This window comes from Mustelus asterias, chromosome 27 (assembly GCF_964213995.1).
Source record: "Mustelus asterias chromosome 27, sMusAst1.hap1.1, whole genome shotgun sequence".
NCBI classification, from domain to species: domain Eukaryota; kingdom Metazoa; phylum Chordata; class Chondrichthyes; order Carcharhiniformes; family Triakidae; genus Mustelus; species Mustelus asterias.
In genome coordinates this window covers 15,444,177-15,463,926 of record NC_135827.1, presented here as the reverse complement: position 1 = coordinate 15,463,926, position 19,750 = coordinate 15,444,177, and the positions used below count along the sequence as shown (strand labels likewise).

Here is a 19,750-nt window from a genome sequence, read left to right as displayed (position 1 = left end):
AGTGGTTAGCACTGCTGCCTCACAGCACCAAGGACTGCCTCACAATGCAAAGGTCCTGGGTTCAATTCTGGCCTCGTGTCACTGTCTGTGTGGAGTTTGCACATTCTCCCCATGTCTACGTTGATTTCCTCTATGGGTGCTCCGGCTTCCTCCCACAGTCCAAAGATGTGCGGGTTAAGTGGATTGGCTGTGCTAAATTGCCCCTTGGTGTCAGGGAGGCTAGCTAGGGTAAATACATGGATTTATGGGGATTGGTTCTGGGTGGGATTGGGGTCGGTGTGGACTCAATGGGCCGAATGGCCTCCTTCTGCAGTCTGGGGATTCTGTGATTCTATGAACTCTTTCCTCATGTTGTGTTGGTGCTACTGCTGGTGGATGTGAAGTCAGGATGTAGGCTGGTCCTTTCGTCATTCTAATATATTGCTGGTTCTTTCTGGCTGCCTCTCTAATCATAAATGGACTCCAACGCCAAGGACTCAGAAACCCAATCCTGTCCTCAGCTGGTGTCCATACATCTGTATTTTACAATAAGGATCACAGCCTGTGAGTCAGGAGCAGAAACCAGAACCCATTTCATAGAACAGAATTCAGACAGTGCATAAGAGACCATTCAGCCCATCATAAGAGACCATTCATCCCATCGAGCCTGCACTGACAACAATCCCACCCAGGCCCTATCCCTATAACCCATGTATTTACTTTGCTAACTCCCAATAGGAGTAATTTAACATGGCCAATCAACCTAACCCACACATCTTTGGACTGTGGGAGGAAACCGGAGCATCCGGGGAAACCCACACAGACATGGGGAAAACATGCAAACGCCACACAGACAGTGACCCGAGGCCGGAATTGAACACGGGTCCCTGGTGCTGTGAGGCAGCAGTGCTAACCACTGAGCCATCATGCCACCCCATAACTTGACATCCTATATTATACTCCATCTGCCACCTTGTTGCTCACTCACCAAACCTGTCTGTACCTCGTTCCAGCTTCTGCGTCCATCACACAGCTTGCCATTCTATCCAGCGTAGTACCATCGAAAAAATGCTAGATCATGGGCCCCAGTGAGAATTGAATTTATGACCCTTAGTTTACAAGGCCAGAACTCTAGCCGCTGAGCTATGGAGCCAACTGCTCCTATGAGTCCAAGCACACTAATCACAACTCAAGTCCCCCAGTCAGGTCCAGGTAACTCGGCACTGCCTGAGTGCCCAGCTGAACCATTCTGAACAGGAAGATGGCAAGTTTGATCTCCCGTCTAAGCTGATTTGGCAAGTGCCAGTCACAGGTAGGCATTACAATCAGTTACACTGTCCCTGAGTTAGAAATGGGGAAAATCAGACTTGTCCTTTGCCTGTATGTAAATTAAAATCATTTTTCATTCTTCCTTTCCATCCATAGAAGCTGTATTTCATAATATCCCAATAGGAAAAAAACAGTTTGGACCAGTATTCTTATTTCCCCGTTTTTTCTGGTTTTTCCTTCTACTTGGGTGTGGGCAGAATCCGTTGAGATAAGACCTATCCAGGACACCCAGTAGATATCTCTACACCATCAGGAATATCTGAGTCTGCCCTCCTCGCTGACAGCATTAGGCAGGGTGGTTTCAGAAAGAATGTTTCAGATGGTGGGGGAGTCCAGAACTAGGGGGGTCACAGTTTGAGGATTAGGGAGTTTGGGACTGAGGTGAGGAGAAACTTCTTCACCCATAGAGGGGTGATTGTGTGGAATTCACCATCACAGAAAGTAGTTGAAGCCAAAATATTGTGAGATTTCCAAGAAGAAATTAGATCTAGCTCTTGGGGCTAAAGGGATCAAGGGATATGGGGGGAAGGGGGATCAGGAATTTGATGATCAGCCATGATAAAATGAATGGCGGAGCAGGCTCAAGGAGCCGAATGGCCTACTCCTGCATCTAGTTTCTATGTTTCTATGTTTCACTTCCTTCAGCTGAAACAATGCTCTGAAACTCACAGAGCTTTCAGAGTGTTGTTTCAGCTGAAGGAAGAGAAACATAGAAACTAGATGCAAGAGTAGGCCATACTCACATCAGACTTGATATTTGGTAGAGTGGGGGCCAGTGTTTGTGAAACTATGGACAGTTCACATTGGTTTCTTTGGGAAAGCAGAATGGGAAACTGGAGGGGAGGGTGGCAGCTGGAAAGTAATTCAGCTCAAATCAGAATATGGGTGCACAGACAGCCTGACGACCGGAACACTTACTATCAACAGTCAAATTGAGGGTTTTCACTGCCGTGGAGGCATCGTCAGTAATCGCGATCTCCACTTCGTACATCCCCTCGTCAGTTGGCTGTAAATTGTGGATCAACAGGGATCCGTTGCGGAAGATCACGATGCGGTCTTTGTACTCTGGCCGTAGCTTTCCCAGGATGCGAGTACCAAAGGACTGGACCAAAGGGATGGGCTTGTCTCTCTTTAGCTGCCACTGGATGACGGGAGTCTCGGAACTGCTGGCTGTGTAATGTATAGAAAGCAAAACCGACCCTCCGACGATGCCGTGTGCGGTGTGATCTTGTGCCGTTATATTCACTCCGTCCACTGGCACTGAAACAATAATGAGATCGAAACCGTAAGCAAGGATTGTCTTCAGCCGAAAATCAGAACTGGGACTGGATTGTCCAGCTGTCTATTTTTTCAAATCCATTTTTATGGGATGTGGGCATCACTGGCTGGGCCCAGCATTTATTGCTCATCCCTAACTACCCTCCATTTCAGAGGGTATTTTAAGAGTCAACCATATTGCTGTGGGTTTGGAGTCACATGTAGGCCAGACCAGGTAAGGATGGCAGATTTCCTTCCCTAAAGGACATTAGTGAACCAGATGGGTTTTTCCAACAATTGACATTGGTTTCATGGGGAGTAGAGAGGGTTTTAAAATAAAATGGTGCCAAGTTCCCCAATATCAGGCACTGAGTGCATTTGAAAATGGGACCCCCATCCCAGGAGCTCCCACCCACCACCCAGGGGACTCACACCCCCCACCCCAGGGACTCACAATCAAACTCACCAGGGTTTCCTTGTTGTGCTCCTTGCCTGGCGAGTCTGCCACCCGCTGGGTTAATACCAGCAGCAGTGGGATGAGGCCCTTAAGTGGGCATTCAATCCCTGGGCGTGTGATTCCTGAAGTTTTTCAATAAACTTTTTACCCTTCAAATGAAAGAAGTGCTTCGGTTCAGAGTTCTTCTGATGCAAAAGGCTTAATGGTGATTCCCATAAACCTATAACTGGAGAGTTCCATGTAATAACCTCTGCCATGTAGCTATTGTAACCTGGATCTAACAATTACCCTTCATCATGGTAAATTGCTCAATGGTGGGCTTGTAGGATGGCCATTATTTATCTACCAACAATCCAGCAGTTAGAACATTTCATAACATTATATTTTTGTCCCAGCTAATGTACTGATAAGAGTTACTTACATTTAAATGATTCATAAAACCAATTTACAGAACAAAAGAGTATACTGCACCATCATTAGGTAAAATGCCAGGAGGTCAGCTCCAATTCCAATTCCAATTCTCTTCCCGCAACGAGTGATGCACTAAGGCAGACTTTTGTCTGTTTCCATAGCTAGTCATTCCTGCAACAGATTGCTAGTCTGCCACCAGGGGGCTTATAGCTTGAGAGGCGCCACTCCACATCAAGTATGGCTGACCAGGAGTCTCTCCTGCTGTTATTGCCAGCTATTGGCGTGTTTGGAAGGATTGTGCAAGTTGATATTCAATTTGTTTGACCGCGTTATGAATACCCCTTCCTTGGCCATCAAGCCCTGGGGTGGGATTCGAACCTGGAGCTTCTGGCTCAGAGGCAGGGACACTACCCACTGCGCCTTTTTCAAACATCCAATTTGCTAGAAATAACTAATCCAGTGGACTCAACAGCAGTTCAATCTTTCAGTTCTTGTCCATTTCCTTTTGGGGGAATGCACATAATACACACTTTGTTACTGAGACACTTTCTTCCGACAGAGTCAGACAGAGAAAGCCACTGATCAGCTGGAAAGACAACACACTATTAAGGCTACATTGCTGTTTGTAGATGGGATCAGCCACACTGATTTGTCAATCTTGAACCGCAGTTTACAATGGATCTTGTTTGCTCAGCTGCTCTGTGAACAAATGGTCAGATATGTTCATTAATTCATTCCTAAACGATGGAATACCAACATTACCAACCAGCAATTGAAAAATACACACATCAGGCAGCATTTTACTGCAGCCTTTAGGGCCCTGACGTCAGGACTAAATCGGGAATGCCAACAGAAGGCCACTGGCTCAGAGGAGCTGAAACCTGCTGTATTCCACCTTTATCTTGAGGTGCCTTCTTGATATCTTTGAAAACTTTAAAATTTAAAAGTGGTCACATACAGCTGCCAGGCCATCACAGTAGTGGGGGAGGGGCTGCCCCATGGGCTAGCCTAGGCAGCACCCATCACTGAACAGGTGTGGGGGGGGGGGTGGTGCATCAAATCCTGCCTGAAGCCCCCCCCCGAGGTTTGCCACCCCGAGGAAGTCTCCGGGCAGCTTGCCTAGTCCTTGATGCCAAGGGACTGAGGGGGGGAGGGGGGGGGGTGCTGGGGGGCATTGTTAACTGGCCTTAATAGGCCATTAAATTTATTTCAGTTGCTCACAGATATCATAAACATTGGAGCAATTACCTAACTAATTTTTTACATGATATTTGCTGTTTTGCAATGGGTTAAAGTCCTCTGTAAACCTCTGTTTTTACCTTAGATGTGATAACTGTTTAAATGCAGGAGTTGAGTGTGTAAGATTGTCAGTAAAACGAAGGAGATACTCATTGACTTCAAGAAGCATAGTGGAGAACATGCCCATGTCTACATCAACGGGGATGAAGTGGAAATGGTCGAGAGCTTCAAGTTTCTAGATGTCCAGATCACCAACAACCTGTCCTGGTCCCTCCATGCAGACGCTATAATTAAGAAAGCCCGCCAATGCCTCTATTTTCTCAGGAGGCTAAGAAAATTTGGCATGTCCGCTACGACTCTCACCAACGTTTACAGGTGCACCATAGAAAGCATCCTTTCCCAATGTATCACAGCTTGGTATGGCTCCAGTTCTGACCAAGACCGCAAAAAACTACAAAGGACCGTGAACGACACCCAGTTCATCATACAAGCCTGCCTCCCATCCATTGACTCCGTCTACACTTCCCGCTGCCTTGGAAAAGCTGCCAGCATAATCAGGGACTCCATGCACCCCGGACATACTCTCTTCCACCTTCTTCCATTGGGAAAAAGATAGAAAAGTCTGAGATCACGTACCAACCGACTCAAGAACAGCTTTTTCCTGCTGACGTCTGGAATGCACCTACCTTATATTAAGTTGATCTTTCTCTACACCCTAGCTATGACTGTAACAATATATTCTGCACCCTCTCCCTTCCTTCTCTATGAACGGTATGCTTTGCCTGTATAGCGCACAAGAAACAATACTTTTCACTGTATCCCAATACAGGTGACAATAATAAATCAAATTAAATCAAGACACTTCTTATTTGTGGGTGAGAAAGAATTCACTCTGTAGCTGTTGAAAACAATAATAATTTTAATTTTAATAACACAAACCTGTTAAGTGTCCTTCATTAGGGACGAGACTAGTTGAGTTTAATATTAAAAGGGACAGAACTTCTGTGGAGTGGCAATCACAGTCAGATCATTTTAGGAGAGGGTAGAAGGGTGGGGGGTTAGTCAAGGGTTGGAGGGTGTAGTCAGGGGTCAGGAGGTTAGTTGGAGGGTTCAGAAGATCATCAGGGGTTGGGAGGGAGAATGTGGGGGGGGAATAGTCAGGCAGAAGGGAAGTAGTAAAGAGGAGAGGAGTGGTAGCTGGTAGGAGGGTCTCATATCCTGCCTGAAGCATTGTTCCCACCAGTCTGCTGTCAAGAGGCAGTTTCCAGGCATATCTATCCAGCATAATGTTCACATTCAACTGGACTGTGATCTGGTTGAGTGGATGTAATACCCGTTACATCTTGCTTTTCATTCCTATGGATTGACTGAAGATGGAAATCGATCGATTCCTTAATGAGCAGATGGTCCATTCTAACAGATCACAATCCAAATAGTGAAGGTAAATATTCCCTCCACCAGATTGCCTTGATGTTGGTTAACCAGGTGATAACCAATCTGATTTGCATTGCTCCACCGGCCTTTGCGATGTCAATAGGGCCTAAGTTCTTGAATTCCCTTCCTAAATCTCTCTGCTCTCCTTCATCTCTTTCCTCCTTTAAGACACTCTTAAAGCCTACCTCTTTCAACAACCCGATGAGGTCCATATGAAATGCCTTGGGATGTTTTAGTAGCTGAAAGGGGCTATATAAGTGCAATAGAAACAGAAAATGCTGGAAAGACTCAGCATGTCTGGTAGCATCTGTGGAGAGAGAGAGACAGAAGAACAGTTCTGAAGAAGTCATATGGACTTGTGTTAACTCTGTTTCTCTCTCCACAGATGCCGCCAGACCTGCTGAGTTTTTCCAGTATTTTATGTTTTTATTTCAGAATTCCTGCAGTATCTGCAGTATTTTGCTGTTATTTTACTGTATAAATACAAGATTTCTTTTTTAAAAAAAATTAATTCAAGGGATGTGGGAAGTTACTGGCTCGGCCAGCATATATTGCCCATCCCTAATTGCCCTTGAGATGGGGGTGATGAGATGCCTTTTTGAACCATTGCAGTTCAGATGATGCAAGTGCTGTTAGGCAGAGATTTGTTCCTGTTTTACAAGCTGAAGATTACTGATTAAGTAACTTGTAAGCAAAAAGATTTCCTATTATCATCTAATGGAAGTTATGCTAAACCTTTAATAACTTAGCGGTCATGCCTCATTGTAATTCTGGGCAATTCTGAATAAATTGGTAAAGGGATAGTAAAAGGGTACAGAGAGAGGGTGAAGAGAAGATTCACTAGAATGGAACTGGGGTGAGGAACTTCAGTTACGGAGAAGTTTTGTCTCATAGTGCCAGGGACCCAGGTGAGAATACTGGCTTGGGTCACTGTCTGTGCGGCACCTACACGTTCTCCCCATGTCTGCATGGGTTTCCTCTGGGTGCTCCGGTTTCAACCCAAAAGACATGCTGGTTAGGTGCATTGGTCGTGCTAAATTCTCCCTCAGTGTACCCGAACAGGCGCCGGAGTGTGGTGACTAGGGGATTTTCACAGTAACTTCATTGCAGTGTTGATGTAAGCCTACTTATAATACGAATAAATAAACTTTATAAAGAGGGTATCGAGGCACGGGAGAAGGTGGAGAAAAGGTTCACAAGGATGAAAACAGAACGGAGAAGAGACTGAGAAGTCTGTGTGTGGGACTTGCCCATTCCGCCCACGACAACACCCACCACCAGCGGGACTGGGAAATCCCGGCCTGTGGCTCTTTTCTCCAGGAAGGAGAAGGCCGAGTGGATGCCTGATCGAGGTCTTTAAAATGAAGAAAGGAGTTGATAAGGTAGATATAGGGAGGATCTGTCTTCTTGCTGGGGAGACCAAACTGACAGATCATAAATATAAGAGACTTGCCAATAAATATGAAATTCAAAGAAACCTCTTTGTCCAGAGGATGTTTAGAATGCGGAACTCATTACCATGAAGTAATTTAGGTGAATAACATTGCTGCGTTTAGGTACAAGATACAGCAGGTTAAAGTTTATTTATTAGTCACAAGTAGGCTTACATTAACACTACAATGAATTTATTGTGAAAATCCCCGAGTCACCACACTCCAGTGCCTGTTCGGGTACACTGAGGGAGAATTTAGCATGGCCAATGCACCTAACCAGGACATCTTTCGGACTGTGGGAGGAAACCGGAGAGCCTGGAGGAAACCCACGTAGATACGGGGAGAATGTGCAGACTCCACACAGACAAAGATCTAAGCTGGGAACTGAACCTGGGTCCCTGGCGCTGTGAGGCAGCAGTGCGAACCACTGTGCCACCGTGCCGCCCTTAGGGAAAGGAATAAGGAGACATGAAGATGGGGTTGGATGAAGTGGGGTGGAAAGAGGCTCAAGTGAGACTAACACCAGTGTAGATGAGTTAGGCCCATGATGTAAATTCTATGTCTATCCCATTATAATCATTTCACAATAGCACTCCAGTCACCAGCTGCTAGAGTGACAGGACGCTATTGTGTTAACATGACATGGTTTGCAAACACATGTCTCCACAAGGTCACATTTGAGCAATGAGGAAATTAGCCTCCCTCATCGAAGTTTCTCCAAACACAATCAAGTTGAATAAATTGAAAAGAGCTGGTTGGCAGCTGTGCTCCTTGGCATCGGCAGTCGCTTCTATCCATTATAACTGGCAAACTAAGTGCCATCACTATGTAAGTTCACCAGGCTTTCCACTGGGTGGGTATATATGCTGGTCAGTAAACTGAATGTGGAAAATCAGGGCCCGGCGCTAGTGAAATTCAAATCCGAGACCTAAAACTGCTCAGGACAGATGGAATGGGAACATTATGGTGGAATATAATCAATAAAACAAATAGAAGTTTTTGTAAATTTATTCTTTCACAGGATGTGGGCATCACTGACTAATCCAGCATTTATTGCCCATCACCTAATTGTCCTTGACAAGATGGCGGTGACTCACCTTCTTGAACCGTTGCAGCCCATGTGGTGTAGGTACATCCACAGTACAATTAGGGAGGGAATTCCAGGATTTTGACCCAGCGACAATGAAGGAACAGCGAAACATGGTGCGTGACTTGGAGGGGAACTTGCAGGTGGTAACGTCCCTTTGTATCTGCTGCCCTTGTCCTTCCACTTGGTAGAGGTTGAGGGTTTGAAAATGTTACCGAAGGAGTCTTGGCGACTTGCCCCACATCTTGTAGATGGTGCCCACAGCTGCCACTGTGTGTCAGTGGTGGAAGAGTGAATGTTGAAAGTGGTGGATCGGATAAAAATCAAGCAGGTTGCTTTGTCCTGGATGCAGTCCAGCTTCTTGAGTGTTGTTGGAGTTGCACTCATCCACATTTGAACCTCTTTCCGCTTTTTCCCTCTAACCCAATCAAAATACCATTTCGCCCCTTAAACGTATCTATGCTAATCAGTTAGGCTACTTCTTAGCTGACAACAGATCCCACTTATTTACCTAATAAAAGCAAAGTACTGTGGATGCTGTAAACTGAAACCAAAAGAGAAAAAATGCTGGAAAATCTCAGCAGGTCTGGCAGTATCTGTAAGGAGAGAAAAGAGCTGACATTTCGAGTCCGAGGAAACTGGCTACAAGATTCATCTGAAACTGGATCGTAACATCAACAGCTAATTGTGCTCTTACTGAAAAATACTACTGTTTCAATTACTGAATTACGATACTGTTGTGTATTTGGGGTCATCTGGACTCGAAACGTCAGCTATTTTCTCTCCTCACAGATGCTGCCAGACCTGCTGAGATTTTCCAGCATTTTTCTCTTTTGGTTCCACTTATTTACCTCTCTGGATAAAGAAATTTCTCCTAAACTCCCTAATGGAGTTATTAGTGACTCTCATATTGATTTTGGATAACACCAGAAGTGGAAACATCCTCTCTGTGCTTATTTACCCTATTAGCCCTTTCAAATTTATAAAGACTTTTTTCAGGCCATTCCTCAGTCTGTTCCCTGGAGAGAAAATGTTATCAGCCTTTCCCGATAGTTATAATCAGTTCAGCTATCATGCTGATTTCTATTTTGTTCTATCTCCAGTGCCTCAATATACTTTCTGTAATAATCATTTACAAGAATATTTCTTTTCCGTTTTGGTAGCTTGCTTTGTAAATTTCTCTCCTCTTCTTGTGAAGGGAATATCTGAATGTCGAGTCCTGTGTTTGTATTGCTCAGTTTTCCTCCCTCATCTCAATGAGGAGGAAAATCACAGGCTGCCGAGTGAAAGTATGGTCACAGTTCCGCACCGAGAAAGACTCCCGAGCTGTAAAATCCTCTTCCTTTACCGGAGATCTTCTATGTCTGTATATTTCTGAGGCTCCACATGCTCTGCCCTTAACTGACCCAGTGACAGCTCTACAGGTGTGGGCTGAGACAGTGAGCGGTGGCAAACCATTCAACTGCATGGGCTTCACAGCCGAGCCTGATGCTATCTGGCATTCACAAGTGTGCACCTTCTAGAATCGTAGAATCCTACAGTGCAGAAGGAAGCCTGGTTTGATTAGTAAGTTTACGGACGACACAAAGGTTGGTGGATTTGCGGATAGCGATGAGGACCATCAGAGGATACAGCAGGATATAGATCAGTTGGAGACTTGGGCAGAGAGATGGCAGATGGAGTTTAATCCGGACAAATGTGAGGTAATGCATTTTGGAAAGTCCAATACAGATAGGAAATATATGATAAATGGCAGAACACTTAAGAGTATTGATAGGCAGAGAGATCTGGGTGTACAGGTACACAGGTCACTGAAAGTGGCAACGCTCGTGGAGAAGATAGTCAAGAAGGCATGCTTGCCTTCATCAGCCGGGGCATTGAGTTTAAAAATTGGCAAGTCATGTTGCAGCTTTATAGAACCTTAGTTAGGCCGCACTTGGAATATAGCATTCCATTCTGGTCGCCACACTACCAGAAGGATGTGGAGGCTTTGTAGAGGGTACAGAAAATATTTACCAGGATGTTGCCTGGTATGGAGGGCATTGGCTATGAGGAGAGGTTGGAGAAACTTGGTTTGTTCTCACTGGAACGATGGAGGTTGAGAGACGACTTGATAGAAGTCTACAAGATTATGAGAGGCATGGACAGAGTGGATAGTCAGAAGCTTTTTCCCAGGATGGAAGAGTCAATTACTAGGGAGCATAGGTTTAAGGTGCGAGGAGCAAGGTTTAAAGGAGATGTACAAGGCAGATTTTTTACACAGAGGGTGGTGGGTGTCTGGAACTCGTTGCTGGGGAAGGTAGTGGAAGCGGATACAGTAGTGACGTTTAAGGGGCTTTTTAAGGGGAATAGAGAGATATGGTCCCCGGAAGGGTTGGGGGTTTAGTTATGTCGGGCAGCATGGTCGGTGCAGGCTTGGAGGGCTGAAGGGCCTGTTCCTGTGCTGTAATTTTCTTTGTTCTTTGTAGCCATTCGGCCCATCGAGCCTGCACCAATATCAATCCCATCCAGGCCCTATCCCCATAACCCCATGCATTTACCCTAGCTAGTCCCCCTGACACTAAGGGGCAATTTAGCATGGTCAATCCACCTAACCCGCACATCTTTGGAGTGTGGGAGGAAGCAGGAGCACCCAGAGGAAACCCAGGGAGACACGGGGAGAGGGTGCAAACTCCACACAGACAGTGGCCCAAGCCGGGAATTGAACCTGGGTCCCCGGCGCTGTGAGGCAGCAGTGTTAATCATTGTACCACTGTGCCCCTGCAGTTGAATGGTTTGTAACCACTCACTGTCTCAGCCCACACCTGTAGAATCAAAGGACAGAATTTTCTACTCCTTGACTAGCAAGGTTCCAGGCTGGGTGGACACGTGAAATTCTCCAAGTGGTCTGCCTTCATCTTCCTGCAATTTTATGTGGACCAGGTGAGACCAAGCCTGCTCACCGTCGCCTTAGTTAATTATTGGCCACTGAGGGTCTGTTTCCCACCCAGCCTCAATTCTGAGGTTGATGGGAAGAGTTCGGGGGCCGGGAAGGCCCAGCAGGGCACCCGGCTTGGGTCACAGATTGGAAATGGGCCCCTACATTGAGCCTCCCAGCAGGTCTGTTCCCTACAAATGCTTTGTCCCTCCATCAAGACCTTCCTATCAATCTCCCCCCCAACCCCCACAGCCCCCCCTCCCACCACCACCACCAGCTCCCTGGGCCTCACTTCCCCTCCCCACCCTGGGACCCCAGCACTTAACTGTTCCTGGACTCTGAGACTCAGAGCCTTGAGACTGTTTGCAGTTCCAGTCCTGGCCACTGCTGCCCCTGGCGTTGCTGGGACAACAGTTCTGCTGGCCAATCAGAATGGCTGGCAGTTCTCTGAAGCGGGACTTCTACCCAAGTGAGGGGCAGAAGTCCCCTCTCAGGCAATGAGTGGTTTTTTGGAGTATTTAATGGCTGCAGGCAGCCAGATCAGCGGGGTTGGATTATTGCAGACAGATGGCAGGAAATCAACCATCATCTGAAAAATCTGCCCATAGATATAGATATAGGTCAGGATATAGATCAGTTGGAGACTTGGGCGGAGAGATGGCAGATGGAGTTTAATCCGGACAAATGTGAGGTAATGCATTTTGGAAGGTCTAATACAGATAGGAAATATACAGTAAATGGCAGAATCCTTAGGAGTGTTGATAGGCAAAGGGATTTGGGTGTACAGGTCCACAGGTCACAGAAAGTGGCAATGCAGGTATAGAAGGTAGTCAAGAAGGCATACGGCATGCTTGCCTTCATCGGCCGGGGTATTGAGTTTAAAAATTGGCAAGTCATGTTGACGCTTTATAGAACCTTAGTGAGGCCGCACTTGGAATATAGCATTCAATTCTGGTCGCCACACTGCCAGAAGGATGTGGAGGCTTTGGAGAGGGTACAGAAAAGATTTACCAGGATGTTGCCTGGTATGGAGGACATTAGCTATGAGGAGAGGTTGGAGAAACTTGGTTTGTTCTCACTGGAGCGACGGAGGTTGAGGGGAGACTGATAGAAGTCTACAAGATTATGAGAGGCATGGACAGAGTGGATAGTCAGAAGCTTTTTCCCAGGGTGGAAGAGTCAATTACTAGGGGGTGTAGGTTTAAGGTGCGAGGGGCAAGTTTTAAAAGAGATGTACGAGGCAGATTTTTTACACAGAGGGTGGTGGGTGCCTGGAACTCGTTGCCGGGGGAGGTAGTGGAAGCGGATATGGTAGTGACTTTTAAGGGGCGTCTTGACAAATACATGAATGAGATGGGAATAGGGGGATATGGTCCCCGGGAGGGTTGGGGATTTTAATTAAGTTGGGCAGCATGGTCGGTGAAGGCTTGGAGGGCCGTAAGGCCTGTTCCTGTGCTGTAATTTTATTGGTTCTTTGTTCTTTGTTCATAGAACCATAGAATAGTTACAGCATGGGAGGAAGCCAAATAAAGGCAAAATACTGCGGATGCTGGAATCTGAAACAAAAACAGAAAATGCTGGAAAATCTCAGCAGGTCTGACAGCATCTGTGGAGAGAGAATAGAGCCAACGTTTCGAGTCTGGGTGACCACACTTGGTCCTGCATTTTCTGTTTTTGTTATGGAAGAAGGCCAATTGGCCCATCTTATCTGTGCTAGCTTACTGCAAGAGGGCCTCAGCTAGTCCAACTCACCAGCCTTTCCCATTGCCGGTTATTTTTTCAGGTTCTTACCCAATTCCCTTTTGAAAGCTATGATTGAATCAGCCTCCACCACATCCTCAGACAGTGCTTTCCACATCCTCACCACGTTCTGCCAAAAAGGGCTTTTTTCTAATCCTTTCATGGATCTTTGATTGTTCACCTGAAACTGCTATCCCCCAATTCGCGACCCATCCACCAACGAGGATAGTTTTCCTCTATTTTATTAATGTATTAGTCACAAGTAGGCTTACATTAACACTGCAATGAAGTTACTGCCACACTCTGGTACCTGTTCGGGTACACTGAGGGAGAATTTAGCATGGCCAATGTACCTATGTACTCTGTCTAGACCTCTCATGATTTTTGATCACCTTTAGTTTCGTCCATTTATTAGTGTCACAAGTAAGTTTACATTAACACTGCAATGAAGTTACTGTGAAAATCCGCTAGTTACCATACTCCAGCGCCTGTTTGGGTACACTGAGGGAGAATTTGGGTACACAGAGTGTGGCGACTAGGGGATTTAGCATGGCCAATGCACCTAACCAGCACGTCTTTTGGACTGTGGGAGGAAACTTGAGCACCCGGAGGAAACCCACACATAGACACGGGAAAAATGTGCAAACTCCGCACAGACAGTGATCCAAACCTGGAATAGAACCCAGGTCCCGGGCGCTGTGAGGCAGCAGTGCTAACCACCGTGCCGCCTTTAACAACTCTGCTCTCTGTCTTTTCCTCTCTAAGGAGAATAACTCCTTCTTCGCCAACCTACCCACGTAACTGAAGTTCCTCATCCCTGGAGCCATTGTTGTAAATCTTTTCTGCGCCCTCACTGAAGCCTTTCAGAAATGTGGTGCCCAGAATTGACACAATACTCATCGTAAGTGCATTCAGGAAGACTTCCTATCGTCAGCACTTTCGGCAGAATTGTACGTGAATTTACCATAAACCATTTCAGATTTTGGATTAGGTTCAAGCCACTCCCAGGTATTCATTATTAATCATTGTCCAGCGAATGTGAGTGAAGACAATAGGGTGAAGACAAAATACAAAGAAAAGGAGAATTGTACTTATCTAACACTTTTCAGGATCACAGAATGTCCAGTGTGCTCTGGACCCAATTAAATACATAAAAGTTCTACCATCGCTGTAGTATAGGAAACGCAGACCGCAGAGGTGGCACAGTGGTTAGCACTGCTGCCTCACAGCGCCAGGGACCCGGGTTTGATTCCCGGCTTGGGTGACTGTGCGGAGTTTGCACTTTCTCCTCATGTCTGCGTGGGTTTCCTCTGGTTGCCTCCCGCAGTCCAAAGATGTGCAGGTTAGGTTGACTGGCCATGCTAAATCGACTCTAGTGTCAGGGGAATTAGCAGGGTAAATGTGTGGGATTACGGGAATAGGGCCTGGGTCAGATTGTGGTCAGTACAGACTCGATGGGCCGAATGGCCTCCTTCTGTTCTTTAGGGATTCTATAATTTTTGCACAGCAGACTCCCACAAACAACAATGATGACAAGTAAAAGCAAAATACTGAAATCTGAAATAAAAACAGAAAATGTTGGATAAACTCAGGTCTGGCAGCGTCTGTGGAGAGAAATAGGATTAACGGGTGCGATCATAGAATAGAAATCATAGAAACCCTACAGTACAGAAAGAGGCCATTCGGCCCATCAAGTCTGCACCGACCACAATCCCACCCAGGGCCTACTCCCATATCCCTACATATTTACCGACTAATCCCTCTAACCTATGCATCTCAGGACACTAATGGCAAGTTTTAGCATGGCCAATCAACCTAACCCGCACATCTTTGGACTGGGTCTAGTGGCTCACTCTCCGTGCCGTGGGTGCAAATCCCGTAATGGCCACTAAATCCCACGAGAGAGTGAAAACGGGATTTACACCAGCGCAATCCCCCTGGCGCCTCCCCACCCCCACCGCCTGTGATGTCATCATGTTCACACCCAGCAAGGGTGTGGACTTGATTCCCCTAAATTTAAATAAATTTGAATATAATCAAAGGGTTTTACTCCCTAGCAACCACCCACAATGTATCCACCTCCCCCTCCCCCCCTCCACCCCCCACGGTGTGACATCATGCCAGTACAAATCACTACTAGTTTCCAAAAGCCTGGAAGCCCCGGGGATTGAATGACAAGGCTGACATTGCCCCCTGGAGCAATGCTAAGTGGGCACTGCCAAAGGGGCACTGCCAAGTGGGCACCTCTCAGGTGGCTCATTAAAGCAGCAGTGCCACAAGAGAACATGAAGCGAGTAGTGCTAACGGGCCACTGGCAGGGGTTAGACTCTTCCAAGGGAAGGGAGGGGGTTCCTCTTATGTGTGATGGGGAGGCATAGAGCGGAGAGAGAGCCCCGATGTCAGCACGTGGGGGAGGTGGGGTTTGGAGAGGGGCGGGGTGAGCCCTGAAGACTGTGGTGGGATGGTGACCCAATGTGTGTGTATGTGCGTGCGTGTGTCGGGGTGGTTGGGGGGGGGGGGGGGGGGGGGGGAGGGGGGGGGAGCGGGGTGGTTAACCAATGGTTCCCAAAGATTTGGAACACTTCTTCACTACATCCCTAGATCCTCCATTTTCCTCTCTCCTCCTCCAAAGTTGCAGAATTGGGCGGTGACAAGGACACTGGCAACTCTCTGGTATCATTCTCAAGAGACCAACCTTCATCCGCAAACTGGGTCAGTGAGTGCGAGCAACATATTTAACTGAGAGGAACTCTGTCTCACAGCTCCAGGGACCCGGGTTCGATTCCCGGCTCGGGTCACTGTCTGTGTGGGGGTTTGCACGTTCTCCCCGTGTCTGCCTGGGTTTCCCCCATGTGCTCCGGCTTCCTCCCACAGTCCAAACATGTGCATGTTAGGTTGAATAGCCATGCTAAATTGTGTCCCGGGATGTGTAAATTAGAGGGATTAGCGGGGTAAATGTGTGGGGTTAAGGCTTGGGGTGGGATTGTTGTGGGTGCAGACTCGATGGGCCGAATCCTCTGCACTGGAGAGTCTCCATGATTTTCTATAATGATTCTATGATCATAACCCAGCACAATTGCTTGAAGACAACAAGTTGCATTTACGTGACACTTTTAAAATTAAAAAGAGCAAGAAACAATGTTTTGGAGTAGTGTCCAGTTGCATGTTTATTCTAACTGACGCTGTTGTAAATATAATTATTTGTTTATTGGCAATAAAGACTTTTGTACCTCATCTTCATTGAGTCGCCTTCGACTTATTACAACACTGAGCCAGGAAGAGAAAGATTGGGAAGGGAGACTCAAAGCTTGACCGAAGAGATGAGTCTTGATAAAATTTTTAAAGGTAGAGAGGATTAAGTGGGTGGTGGGAGGGCTGAAATGGTCTGCGTCGAGTGGTGGAGAGATGAACAGAAGGCTTAGAATCAGAGCAATGACGCATTAGGGAAGGGCTGCATTCAGCTGCACAGGTGCATTTTTCAGCTAGGACTGACTTTGTTAGAAAGCTGATCAGAGCAATGTGGGAAAGACACATCCAGTCAGCAAAGGACACTGGACCAATATCTCCCCCTCTTTTACACAGGAAATTCATGGACACTCTGGGGCAGCACAGTGACACAGTGGTTAGCACTGCTGTCTCACAGCGCCATGGACCCATGTTCGATTTCCGGCTTGGGTGGCTGTCTGTATGGAGTCTGCATGTTCTCCTTGTGTCTGCGTGGGTTTCCTCCGGGTGCTCCGGTTTCTTCCCAAGGTCCGAAAGACATGCTGGTTAGGTGCATTGGCCATGCCACATTCTCCCTCAGTGTACCCAAACAGGAGCCGGAGTGTGGTGACTAGGGGATTTTCACAGTAACTTCATTGCAGTGTTAATTAATGTAGGCCTACTTGTGACTAATAAATAAATAAACTTTAAATCAAACTTTATTACTTTGTGAAATGGGCTCGGATTGATTAGTCAGATCAATATTGTGAAATTCATTGGATGAATGACAGGAAATAATTATGAAGGGATTAGCTAAAGGGGAGATGAGGAAGTGTACACTCACCCGGTGAACGCAGCAGTTTGTGAGTTTGAAAGGGCTGGCATGTACATTAAACAGCGTTGCTGTTTCCTTTCACTGGGCTCATTTCTCATCCTTGGCTCTGATTAGACAGTAGCCCTTGAAAAGCAATGTTTCTGTAGTGTAGAAAGTGCTGGAAGCAGCTCAGTGAACATGCTAACGCACAGGACAATAACTCTAGGGGTTGCAATGTTCCACCAGCTAACAATGTTGTTCCATTAACTCTCTGGGGCTGCATAGAACAGGGAGTAGCTCGGTGTTGATATTGCAATGTCTGTGCCTGTTAACCTTTCATTACACATCTCCTCTTCTTGAAGTCGCAATCCCTTCTTGCCATGGAGTAAATAAAGTCAATGTCACACGCCTGCGGAAACTGCACTCGCTCTCTCTGTCCTGTGTCACACCCTCAACACAAAAACTGATTGAACGGGGATAATGGAATGTATGGCGAAACCTCAACACAGTGAACATCAGTAACACCAAATAGTTCACAATTCCTCTGCAATCATATAATTTAATTTCTTTTTCAACGTACTTTAATATATTTGATTTGAATTTCTGCATCATTTCTCTCTATCACTTTGTCAACCTAATTGTGTTTCTCGATCTCTGATTTCTTTATTCCAGACCATAGCTAAGTGTGCCAGCACAATATGCTCTCCATGTAGAGTATGGGAAGGATCTTGCAGCACCCATGATCAGGCACGGGTTTGCGGAGTGGTCATGCCACTTATCCAAAGCTGGTGTCAGTGAGACCCACACCATTTTCCGATTCGGCCTTCACGGGGCTGCCACTGGTGAGCTGCAGGTCCTGGATGGGCACGCTGCTGTTACTCGCTGGTTGTTGTGGGGAGAGGGGGTGGTGCTGGTGGGGCAAAATAACTCTATTGAGTCAGGAGGAGTGCTCCTACACCTTCTGGCCCCACAAAAATAAAAGAAAAAATATTTGGGGCCTTTTTCCTGAGAGTCATCCACAATACCTTTACGTCATAGAATCCCTACAGTGCAGAAAGAGCCATTCGGCCCAACGAGTCTGCACCAACTACAATCCCATCCAGGCCCTATCTCCATAACCCCATGCATTTACCCTAGCTAGTCCCCCTGACACTAAGGGGCAATTTAGCATGGCCACTCTGCCTAACCTGCACATCTCTGGACTGTGGGAGGAAACCGGAGCACCCGGAGGAAACCCGCACAGACACGGGGAGAATATGCAAAATCCGTACAGACAGTCACCCAAGCTGGGAATCGAATCCGGGTCCCTGGTGCTGTGAGGCAGCAGTGCTGACCACTGTGCCACGGTCATTGCTCGGCTACTGAGTGGGCCGTGTGAATGGCCCCACTTCATCCCAGTGGGCAAGATTGAAATCAGGCTTATTCACTAATCATGATTCCATGAATAAAATTAAATATATTTAATACACACTGAATATTTCATAATAGACTTATAGAAAATTCTTAAACAAACGTTGAAACAAAAGGAATCTTTACACATTGGACACAGAGGGAGCACACGGCTCTCACAGTAAATGTTGTGTGGAATCAGCATGTACCTTACTTCACTTGCCTTTGCTTTACATGCATTTCACTTCAGTCATGCCGGTTGGAATAAAAGTTACACGGATAGAGATCAGGGGATGTGACAACCCTGAACGTGGACAATGATCAACAAAATGTCTCATGGGCCGCACTCAGAACCCAAATTTGGCCCCTGGGCCGCAGGTTACCCACCGCTCTGCTTTAAGAACTGAAGTTTAGGCCACCAGGTACAAAGTGGCAGATTCCACCCAACAATGGAAAACTGAGGCCTGCATTTGGTATAGGACATCCAGCATGCATAGTTAAGCATACCCCTGCCCAACAAAGCCACCCTCCCTCCTCTCGGTTCTACCTAAAAATAGGATCAGGCAGGCACTGAGGTGAGGATAGGTGCCAAGGTGTACCATTGAACTTCCCACTACTCACCACTGCACTACTAACTGTCTACTAACCATCTGATTTTTTTTGACAAACAATGAAAGCTCTATATTTCCCCACAACCTAACCCGCCTGGATTATCAAACTTCAAATCCTCAAGCTTCTTGTGAACAAAATCACCTGCTATAAAGCTTTCGGGCTGATCCACCACACTTCAGGCAGTACATTTTGTCATAAATAAAATTGCTGCATCCTGCTTAAATAAAAAGAGGGACTTCTTCTAACTTGGAGGTTTACATACAACTGTCAAAACACAGAGGTGCTTTGCAAGAATCTTAGGATGTGCCTTTTAAAGCAATTGGATCTTGAAGATCTAAAGGGTTTACACCATGTTACAAACAGCTTCATTCAGCAGAATAAGACACTGAGACACTTTTCTGATCCACCAGTGGTGGGCATTGCCACGGGTGGGATGGGAAAATATGGA

The 19,750-nt window shown here is 46.5% G+C and overlaps 1 protein-coding gene across 1 annotated transcript in view; it reads right to left on the bottom strand.

Moving 5' to 3' along the window:
• The window catches only part of LOC144479894 (hepatic and glial cell adhesion molecule-like), a 60,421-nt gene that overhangs the window by 17,307 nt on the left and 23,364 nt on the right, over positions 1 to 19,750 (bottom strand). Inside the window, exon 2 of the mRNA XM_078198932.1 lies at positions 2,227 to 2,568. Within this exon, the coding sequence (XP_078055058.1) occupies positions 2,227 to 2,568 (342 nt within the window). The remainder of the gene's footprint in view (positions 1 to 2,226; positions 2,569 to 19,750) is intronic.